At 35.0% G+C, this 11,540-nt stretch overlaps 1 protein-coding gene across 1 annotated transcript; it reads left to right on the top strand.

Moving 5' to 3' along the window:
* Positions 1 to 819: 819 nt before the first annotated feature.
* Positions 820 to 11,312, top strand: LOC107300884 (lipoxygenase homology domain-containing protein 1-like; the record flags this gene model as incomplete). The annotated part of the gene is made up of 7 exons (XM_015830169.1): positions 820 to 983; positions 2,958 to 3,044; positions 4,061 to 4,193; positions 5,315 to 5,466; positions 7,320 to 7,398; positions 9,096 to 9,171; positions 11,236 to 11,312. Coding segments are annotated over 7 exons (768 nt in total), but the record flags the coding sequence as incomplete, so codon positions are not given.
* Between the last annotated feature and the right edge of the window lie 228 nt (positions 11,313 to 11,540).

Below are 11,540 nucleotides of genomic sequence, written 5' to 3'. Positions count from 1 at the left end.
GATTCCTTCTCCAAAGGGGGAAAAGGAGAACAAAGAAAAGATCTTGCAAATTCTGTTTGCTTTTAAGCATATATTTAGATGAATGCTTTATTCATACTCTACACAGTACCTGCATGCTGAATAAGAAAAAAGTGAACTTAGATTCCACCCTATTCTCTCTTTATATAGCTTGAACTGAAAATTACTTTCATTGTATCAACTTCTAAAGATTGTTTGGGGTTCATTTTCGAAAGGGACTGATAAATATTTGGGATTGTCTTGTCTTTAGAAACACACTTTACATTGTTTAATCTTATTTCCCAGTTATTGAAGGAGATATTGATTTTTTATGTTTTTTTAAATGACACTGCCCTTAATTTTTTTTATGTAAGTGCTGCCATTTTAAACTAATGTAAGCCCTGTATTAGGGGATTAATATTAATATTATCACTCTTATTGTTGTTGTAAATATAATTTAGATATGGAATCTACAAACTCCAGGAAGTAAAATTTTTGTTTACATTACTTTTACAAACTATCTATTAATTTCACTTGTATTAAACATTGTTATAATTGTTTGTTTTTAACAGTTTAACAGTTTTAACATCCCCTAAAAGCTGGAAGTATACCAAATAAAATAAAAGCAATCTTCAATAAAACAGCCAATAATAAACCAGCTACTATAAACCAAGATGTGCCTAGATGTGTAATAAAACCTTAAAAAATAAGTAATTTGAAGTTCAAGTCTCTTAGAACTGACTTAGGGAAGAACTGATCTCACAGGGATGGATATATTCCGAACGGCAACATAGTTTTAAAGAACTTTTTATGTTTCTCTAGCTATGAAATGGAAGGTAGTAATTTTTACCAGTGACCAGCCATCTTCAGGAACCAGCTCGCAAGTTTATATTACATTATATGGGGAACAAGGCAATTCAGGAGCTGTCTTTCTATACGGGGAGGAGAAAAAAGTGTTTGAAAGAGGAAGCACAGATACTTTCATTGTAAGTATTTATTATAACAAAAATTTAGAACAATGCCATTTAATTAAAAGTTCTTATTTGTTTAATATTAGTGATATGTGACTATTTATGGGAAACAGTATCATTTCGTATGGTGTCATTTTCTGTTTTCAACTGCCACAAGACTTGAGCCAAGTAATTCAATAGTAATAGCACTTATATACTGCTTCATAGTGCTTTAAAGTCGTCTCTAAGCAGTTTACAGAGTCAGCATATTGCCCCCAACAATCTGGGTCCTCATTTTACTGACCTCAGAAGGATGGAAGGCTGAGCCAACCTTGAGCCAGTCAGGATCGAACTCCTGGCAGTGGACAAAGTCAGTCTGCAATATTGCATTCTAAACACTGTGCCACCAACAGCTCCTAATGATATAATGATGTGGCTGCTTCAATTTGTGACACAACTCACTCAACAAGAGCTACGATGAATGCAACTTCTGTTACTGTTTTTTCCTCTTTGATCCTTAGCTTGGAATTTACTTCAGAAGAATGTATTAACAAATTGGTAGGACTCGTTCAAATGACTGATTTTTCTTGCTTTTGTGAAAGCTAATTCTCACACTGTCAAAAATACAGCCTGATATCCAAAGATGAAAGAGATGGCAACTGTCTCCTGTTCAAAACGAGAGGCCATCTAGTCCAGAATTCCTCAACCTTTCTGGTTGTGCACGAGCGGAGAGCAACTGCACCCACAGCCTCATTTGTGTGAGTGGCAGGCATACATGCTCACCCGCTGCTCATACAAGTGGGGATGCAGGCATGGGTGCATGATCTCCCACCACTTTGGATATCCCAGTTCTGAACAGCTCACAGCCCAGTAGTGGGCTGTGGCCCGGGGATTGGGAACCCCTGATCTAGTCCATTGCACAGGTCAGGTTGGGAAAACAGCAGAAACATTTTGAACCTTTGGTTGTAAATAGTGTAAATTTATTTAAATAGTGATTTCATTTTATATACAATAGTAATTGAAAATATTTCATAATTGCCTAATGGTTTTTTTTTCCAAAATAAGATTAATTATCTGAACTTAAGTATGCTCAAACATCCATTTTAGATGTTTTTCTCTGTTTCTGAAGATGAAGGAAATTGTGACTACTAACATACCAGCACACAGTTCTATATCTGTCATTGCGTCTTCCTAAATATAAATCTAGTGAAGGCAGTAATACAGATATAGCCTATTCATTGGTAGATATTGCAGTTTGTTGTTAAGAGACAAGTATGTCAAATGACTGAGATGTCAGAGCTTTTAGAAAAAAAGAGGCTCAGAAATGGAATACTACTGGGATTCCATTGGTCAGATGGTTGCCTGCTTTGGTCTGTTCAAATGTATGGGACAAAAAAAGATTCAAATTGAAATACAGCTGCTAGCAGCTCATAACACTATGAATTTATTTCATGCTTTGTCAAAGCAATATCATTTATGACTACACAATATAATTGTGTAATTTTGAGTTTAATGAATCTTAGTTCCTGAAAAATGTAGATTAAATTGAACAATAATTGCTATAATAACATAAAATAATCAGTAATATTCATATAGGTGCTGAAGTAACTCCGGCTTCTAAAATGATCATTTTAAGTCTTTGTAAATTTATATTAACAAACTGTAAAATGTTTTTCTAGTGAACACTCTGTTCGTCACAATTATGGTCTTAGAGTTTCTATTTGATTACATTATATTTCAGTCTTCACAATCTCTGAAGCTTATGATCATTAAGATACAAATCACTTTGAGGGCAACATGTTGGGAAGAGATACATGATTATCTGGGTGAAATTCAAAGTAACTTCATAGTTTCATTGAAATTGAAGAGGCTTTTCCTCTGAAATTTCCCTAGAAGTCTTTTGATTGGAAAAGTATTATAAATCTTATATATAGAAAGAAGTTATGGTAGCATATTTGTTTTCAAAAAGACATATGATCTACTATTTGGTTTGCTATATAATACAAACAGATTCACACGGAAGACTTGGGAGATCTATACAAAATACGGATAGGACATAATAATTCTGGAGAAACCCCTGCCTGGCACTGCAAAGAGGTGACATAAATTAATACTATTTATTTATTTAGGTTTATATGCCACCTTAATGATAAATGAACTGCATATACTGTAAAAACTTTGTTACATTTGTTGAGCTTAAAAAAATGAAAATGTCAGTCATGAACATATTATGTGCTATATGGCCAAAACGCTAGGATACAGTATGTTCCTCTCTGATTTTGTGATTGAAATAATGAAAATCTAAGGAATTAAATAAATGTTTCCCATATGTTTTCAAGTAGGATACATAATGGGGGACAGTGAATAATATCTGTAATACTGAATGAGATATGACATTGTATTATGATTGATTGCTTATGTGTCACCAAATCAGTGTCAGTCAACTCTTAGCAACCATACAAATAGTTTTTTTTCCAGGAGGCTCTGTCCCAACTTGGTCTGTCAGGCACTCTGGTTAGAACATGTAGTTCAGAGAGAGCATCTTAACATGCATAACCAATCTATTTCGTTTGTTGGCAAATAGAGCTTTATATATTATCTTCTCCTGCTGGACAGAGAGAAATAAACCTTTATGAACATGCACAAACACACACATATACCTACACACAAACACAAACAACCTGGATGTCATCCTAATCATACTTTAAGTGTAAAGTTAATATAGTCTCTCAATGAAAAGTTTTCACTGCTATAGAATGTAATTAATAGGCTTGAAATTTCTTTAGGGTCTCTTGAATATTTTAGGCTTTAGGGCATGGAGTGAAAGCATTTTGTTCACTCTGGATATGCAAAATCCTATTCTATCCTTAGAACTCTAAGAAGCTCAGTTATAGTAAAGCACACATGCAAAAACACATGCAAACATGCTCATATACTACTAAAATAGCATATGAAACCTTTGAATTACGTTCCGCATGCCTGTAAGATGAGTGTGAAAAATGAGTCTTTTTTAAACATAAGCTCAGTAATTGATCCTAAGAATGGATTGTAATAGCAAAAAGCCCTACTCCATTTCTGCAAAGGATAACCTAGATTCAATTGTCTGTCTTCAGCTGCAATTGCAGAATCTTGTAACAGGAGAAAAGTACGATTTCTCTGTTGAAAAGTGGCTGACGCAAACTCAAGATGAAGGTGAAATCAGTCAGGAACTTCCTGTTTTGCATCAGGGGCAGCCCATTCTTCCAGGTAAGATATGTATTTGATCATTCTGCTGATTGAGTAATTTCCAAATATTTGTGTAAGAATTTATATTAAATATAAATTTAAATTAAATATACCGGTATATACTGTATTTTTTTTGTGTGTGTGTGTGTGCGTGCGCGTGCCACAATTAAGATACTGACAAACTTTTAAACCTAAATTTCATGGTAATACCAGGCATATCAACCAATGTCTAACTACATTTGGCATTCTGTATGCTTTATAATCAGTGCACCTCAAAAAGATCATTAATGTATCAATGGAAAACAAGGAGCCAGACTAGCCAAAAGGACAAAAAACAAACAAACCTGGAATAACACCTATTTAGCATCAATAACACCTATTTAGCATCAGTTGCTAAAAACTGGGGTCATCCACTGAAACTGAATATAGAAGAGTCTGGACAAATAAGTATTTATACAGTCCTAAGAACTTTTCTTCCACAAGATATAGAGATAGCTGCCAATTTAATACTTTTGAAGGGATTAAAGATATTTTATGGTGGGAAAGACTCTTAATAGTTGCAAACATGATTAACAGTTGGGTTGGCCACTGAGAGAGAAAAATGATAATCTAGTTATGTCTTTGGCTTGATACACAGCTCCAGATCATTTGTTTTGTCAGGTTTCAACCTCAGGGACAAACAGATTTATTTATTTCTGTCTGTCCTGCCTGATGTGGTATGAGAGATAGGTAGGAGAGCAGGTTGCATGTTCTATCATCCAAGGAGTATTGACAAGGCTTCAAAGAATAGCCTTTTCTGTCATTATACCTGGAACATCATCCCCATAAAATTAGATTGGCCCCACCACAGTGCTGACCTTTCATAAGTCTTCGAAGACCTGGTTCTGTGCCTGAGCCTGTGCCAGGTGTGGAATGGAACTGATTTCTTGGGTATGTTGAGGATTTGTAATGGTTCTCCAACCACCATGTGTTTTATTGTAATTTATGCATGTTTTAATTGTGAGCAACCCAGAATCATGTACTTGAAATGGTCAGCTAGATACAGTGAATAACTATGATGTTGATACATGTTGAGTCAGCAGTATAAAATAGTTGTACATAAAGCATAATGTTGGTAAATTGCTGTCCTTCATTATTTTCAGTGGCAATGTACAAGGTGCATGTAGTAACTGGTGATCTCTGGAATGCTGGGACAGAAGCTGATGTGTACATAGCAATCTATGGAGAAAAAGGTGACACAGGGTGCCGACAGCTGCATAGGTCAATGAAGTCTCAAAAACACATGAAAGGACAAGTAAGTGAATTAAAGTAAATGCCCTCCTCTCATAGAACAAGCTGCCAAATAGATATACTATCTATGAAAGTCCTTTTTTTTACCTGAAATATAGATAAAAAGGTAAAGGTTTCAGTTATGTCCAACTCTAAGGCACAGTGCTCTTTTCTGTTTCTTGGCCAAGGGAACCAGCATTGTCAGAAGGCACTTCCATGCTCATGTGGCCACCATGGCTATATGCTGAGACTCATGGAACACTGTTACATTCTCCAGCACAGGAGATGGAGAATCCACCAATGGGTTTTCTCTGTCTGCCTGCTCTTGAGACCAGGTTAGCCAAACGTGACATGCCCCCTGTTGCTAGGAGAGCCCTGGGGAAGGAGAACGGGGAAGCTGCAGCTGCCCCCCCCTCAAGCCTCAAATCGGCCGATTTGAGGCAGCGCTGATCCCAGCACTCCTGGGAAGCCGGTTGTGAAAATACAAGGCAGGATCTACTGACCTGGTGAGGAATCTGATTGAGGCAAGTGAATGAGGTAAGGAGAATTCACCAATGGATCTCTAACCTGCTAAATATAATTTCTGGATCTCTGATTTCTGAGAGCCAAACCTGACACATCTTCAAGAGCTTGAGACCAAGTAAGACTGGAATCTCCTAGCAACAGGGGGCATGTCAAGTTTGGCTAACTTGGTCTCAAGAGCAGGCAGACAGAGAAAACCCATTGGTGGATTCTCCATCTCCGTGCTGAGAAAAGGCGTTCAGGTAAGACAACGCCCCTTCCCAACGAAGTGGTTCCTATTTATCTAACTGCATTTGCATGCTTTCGAACTGCTAGGCAGGCAAGAGCTGGGGCAAGTAACTGGAGTTCATCCCATTGCATGGGCTGTCAGCTCTCCAGCTGACAAGCTTAGCATCTTTAACCGCTGAGCCATTGTGCCCAAAATGTATTTTTTGTTTTTCTCCCCTAGACAATTGAATTGAGTCCCATTTTGGTTTTCTAATTTTTCTATTTGGCCCACCATTTTGTATATTGGGATATTTGAACAACATAGGTTACTTTTTGTCAGTGTTATCTTGTTACACTGCCCAAAGTCACATTGTTTGAGTTGAGCACCATTATAAATGTGCAAAATAAATAAAATAAGTTCATATAAATATAATGCTTTTCACAATTCAGCAACTACTATCAAGTTGTATAAATCTGCATCACAAACAATATTTATTAAAAAATAACTTCATTAAATTATAGAATTATTATACATACTCACGCTCATATAGATTTTAAGAAGAAAGGTTGATTAAATATGATTATGTCTTTTTCCTCCTCTTTTAGTCAATGCTAAATGACTCCCTTTGGTATTTTCCAGTTTAAAAATGCTAGACATCTATTTATATATGAAACTTACAGCAGATGAACAGAACAGTTATTTGTTAGGGAAAAGAGGAAATTGCACCTTAAATTTTTAGCATGAATAATAAATACTTCCAGCACTGCTAAGTCAATTTAGCTTTAATGTAGCAATTTTGTGACTATGCTATCTTCACTCCCTTAATTAGCCTGAGGCAATATAAATCTTGTAGAAACTAAATTTAAAGAAAATTATAAACAGTTTTAGTGTGTGTTTGTGGCTTTAAAAATTATTTATCACAGTTTAATTCAATTAATTGGAGTAAAACATCTTACTGATTTTCTTAACTTGTGCATTTAACAGTAATTGATTAAAAGTATTTTTCCCAGTATTGCTCTTTTAATACAAATAGAAACTTGTTTAGGATTTATGTTTCACATTTACATATGTGGGTTACTTGAAAGAGAATGAGAAAAGACAAAACACAAATTCTTAAAATTAAGTGTGTATTATTTGCTTGATTGCAGACCAATACATTCTCACTTGAAGCTGTGCACCTTGGACATTTATGTAAAATTGTTATAGGACACAATGGACTTGGCTCAGGTCAGAAATTTTAAAGTATTTATGTACTTCAATGACATAGAATATGATATGGTTTTTTTTCATAGAACTATTGGGAGTTTAAGAATAAACATTTCTGAAGAAAAAGCAGTGGCCCATTTATGGAAAGAAAATTATTAAGGGAGATCTGGCACCTTTCCCCAGCACTGCTTCTGATACCTGTGGGGGAAAAAATGTTTAACTTTTATACATTATGTGCACATTTTGTCGATGATTTTTTTCAGACTCCAATGATTCCATTCTTAAATTTCTTTAACATTGATTCTTAAGTAATAGTCATTATTTATTAATTACTTATTTTATTTTATACATTATACTTGTATATGAATAATAAACTGGTTTTCAAAAGTAAAATGCCACTATACAATTGTAGTCAGCAGAATGCTGTGCATTCAGTACTATAAGCATGAACAAAAGGAAGGATAAAATTGCATCTTAGATAATTAACATAACTACAGTATTTAGAAAGCTGTATGTTCCTTCAGAAAAATGGATGGTAAGAATGTTGGAACAGGTAGTGTGGCTCACATAGCCAAATACCTGGGTGTGCTTTTCAATGCTTCACAAGATCTTAAAATGTGAGCTGATACATTTATGGAGATAACTAAGAGATAGTACTAGGTCCCAAGTATTCTAGGACCATATAAGTTAATATCTACCATATCCCAGCAAAATCTATTTCTTTCTGAACCTCCTTCAAGAAAAATATGTATGAAATTGCTCCAATCTTTTATAACTAGAAAATGAGCTTAATATTCTATACTTTTTTGAGCATCTGGACTATTTTCAAGGACAGGCTTTAGCAGGAGATATTACATAACCTGTGATTCTACAAATACAAATTCCTTTATTGTCAAAGTACAACATGCGTACAATGAGATTGGCTGAGCCTCCCTTCGTGCACTCCCCCATCACAACTCACAATGACAACAAACACACAATCTTATTGCACCATGTGAACTTATTGCACAACGCGCCGGCCCCGCAAGTCTATCATACATGGAGTTATTTTCCATTCAGGAGTCTGACAGCCCATGGGTAGAAACTGTTCTTCAGCCTGTTGGTGCGGCTGGCTATGCTTCTATATCTCCTACCCGATGGTAGGAGAGTAAAGAAGTGCTGACCAGGGTTTGAGTCGTCCCTGAGGATTTTCCTCACTCTTCTAAGGCAGCGGGCCCTAGCGATGGCGTCTAGTGGTATCAGGGGATAGCCCACGATGTTTTGTGCTGTGCTCACGACTCTCTATAGTGTCTTTCTATCCGCGGCTATCAAGCCAGCATACCACACCATAATGCAATGTGAGAGATTCTAAGGCCCAGTTTATATGTCCTTGACACACAAGATTTTAGATCTTTTCCTAAAGAATCTACATTTGCATAGCTCAATTTCCATTTATCATCCTAAACAGTAGGTGCTTTATATTGCGAAATGTTTTGGTGTCACAGCTGTCTTGAATTAGAGATAAGAAATACAATAAACAAATAAACAAGCAACTGAATATTGCAGCACTGTATGCATTATTTAAATGTAATACAAAAAATGGCTAATTAACTTATCAAGTATGTAAGCTTGCACTTTTTGAATAAGTCAGCACAGAGCTGTCATGAGATTGCAGTGATATTAATACATACTTGACTTGATTTCACTATTAAGAATGGAATATTTATATTCTCACCTAGGAAATGGTTGGTTTCTGGAGAAAATTGTAGTCCAGGATCCTATCACAAACTCAGATTATATCTTCCTATGTTACAGGTTTGTTCAGTTTATTATTTTTAAAAATTATAATAGCCAGTTCACAATGTAAATTTTTCATCTGATTGGAATGACTAAGGTAAGAGAGAAGCAAAACACTAAGGAGCTGACAACTGAAGGTCCTTCTGACTGAGGGAGCTTTCTAGGACCAGCTGCCCAGGAATTGATTTTTCCAATTCTTTGATGTTTGGGAAAGGTGAGGTATAGGTAAACACTAAGGAACAAAGTCCCTTTAGCCTCAGATTCCTTAAAAACTATCCTCACCTGTCTCTCAACCCTGCAATCATTGTCAAACTGAACTTTCAAACAGTTGATTGATAATGAGAAAAAAAAAATCCTCAGTTCAAATTAAATTCCATGTGGCATTCTCATTTTCAATTCTTCCTTAAAACACTATTGAGTGAATTTCAGATATTTTTCACTTTTGCAATGTGTCTTAAACTTCTGCCACAAAGTTTGGCTGGTTGTTCTTTGCTAGAAAGATAATTCTGTTAATGGAAAGACTTTCTTGGCTTCATTGAGATCTGAACATAAGAGCACTTTTGTGTCTTATGTGTCACTGTGTTACTTTTGTGAATTCTCTACTTCAGCAGTTATCTGTAAGGTTACAGCCAGACTAGGTCCCTCCAAGGTGCCTTCCAACTCTGTTATTCTGTTATTCTGACTACAAACAGCCTGATGATCATTAGATGGCAGACATACTTAGATTTTTCTCTTTGCTGCATTAATGGTTATGTGGAATTTTACAGCCCAGATATATTAGTCCTAAGGGAAGACCACAAATTGAAAACATGAATTCATGTTTCCAGCAACTGGTACAGAATTGTAAACTGCCTCTGATACTTGAGATAAATATATACCTAGTCCAAGTGATATACTGTACAATTTCAAGCTTTATATTTTGCCTGAATCAAAATGAACTCCTGATTTGTTTTCAAGTGACAAAATCAGGGGCAATTTACTTCTAATCATTTTCATGTCCACATACAGAAAATCTGTTGTGTATTTGAAATTCTATATTTTAATTATACTTGGCCTTAATTATACTTCATGTTTCATGTGCCCATGGTGGCAAAACCTTGTGAAAATAGATGTTGTCTTATAAAATAATCTTTGTTTCTTTTTGCTTTAAATGAATTATATTGTGGCTATTCAAGGAAGAATGTTCCCAAATTATATCTTATTTAAGATACTTTATCTAATTTTAGATCATGCAGCTCAGCCACATCGATTTGTAGCTGAGTTTTATTTTTATGTATGCATACATTATGTATGTATATATGCTTTAAAGTGTATATGAACCATAGTTAAGTATGAAAATAAGTAAATATTTATTTATTCTTGCTAAGAATATGTCACTTTATGTCACTTTAATGCCATAAAATTAAACAGCTTATACTGCAATGTCATGTTCAGTAAAAAGTTACAGGAAATAAGTTCTTGAAATGCAATGTAATTGTAGGAATGTTTTGTTCATATCAATTATATATTCACAATTATATATTCAATCCATTCCTGCTAGTGCTTTTCTAGAATAGACTATCTTCTCCTTTTCCCACACTAAAAACATCAATGGCTGTAAGAAAGTTTCTACACAGCCATAGATAGATAGATAGATAGATAGATAGATGATAGATAGATAGATAGATAGATAGATAGATAGATAGATAGATAGATAGATAGATAAATAGATAGTCAGTCAGTCAGTCAGTCAGTCAGTCAGTCAGACAGACAGACAGACAGACAGAGACAGAGACAGAGACAGAGACAGAGATAATTGTATAGAAAATGATTTGTTTGTACCTCTGTAGGCATCCTTGTATGTCTTTAGTTCTTCATTCTGAAATATGCATCAGTTTAATGGATTTTCCATTCAAAATTTTCATCATCCCTGGCGTGATCTTTGTACAATCAGGTCGCCATGTTTTTCTGTATAATCAAGAAGTGGCCCAAAGTGCAACCCTCATTTCATGTATATAGTTTTTAATTCATATTAATGTTTTTGGTTTAAATAGTAGCATGCCAAGATATATTCTTATTACATAATATATTTCTCCCCCTAAGATGGCTAGATCAAGGAGAAGATGATGGCAAAATTGTCAGAGAACTTTATGTCATTGATAATTACACCATTGCAAGGAGTAAGTATAAGCCAAAGTCCTTGGGGAAAGACATTCTCTGAAAAAGACTGAAAAATTATATGTATATGTATATGATATTATGATATTATTAATTTTTGTAGCATCTAGATAACATAGACTCTGAATTTCCTAAAGTCTGGTGCACTGTACGATAAGAATAATATCACTGGATATTTCTTTGAAACAGAAGGATTAGCATAGAGTTCAGAAGCTGAATAATTCTAAATA

Source organism: Protobothrops mucrosquamatus, unplaced genomic scaffold, assembly GCF_001527695.2.
Source record: "Protobothrops mucrosquamatus isolate PMUCROS unplaced genomic scaffold, P.Mucros_1.0 scaffold8971, whole genome shotgun sequence".
NCBI lineage: Eukaryota > Metazoa > Chordata > Lepidosauria > Squamata > Viperidae > Protobothrops > Protobothrops mucrosquamatus.
The sequence above is the reverse complement of the archived record's forward strand: the minus strand, read 5'-3'. Positions and strand labels throughout refer to the sequence as shown.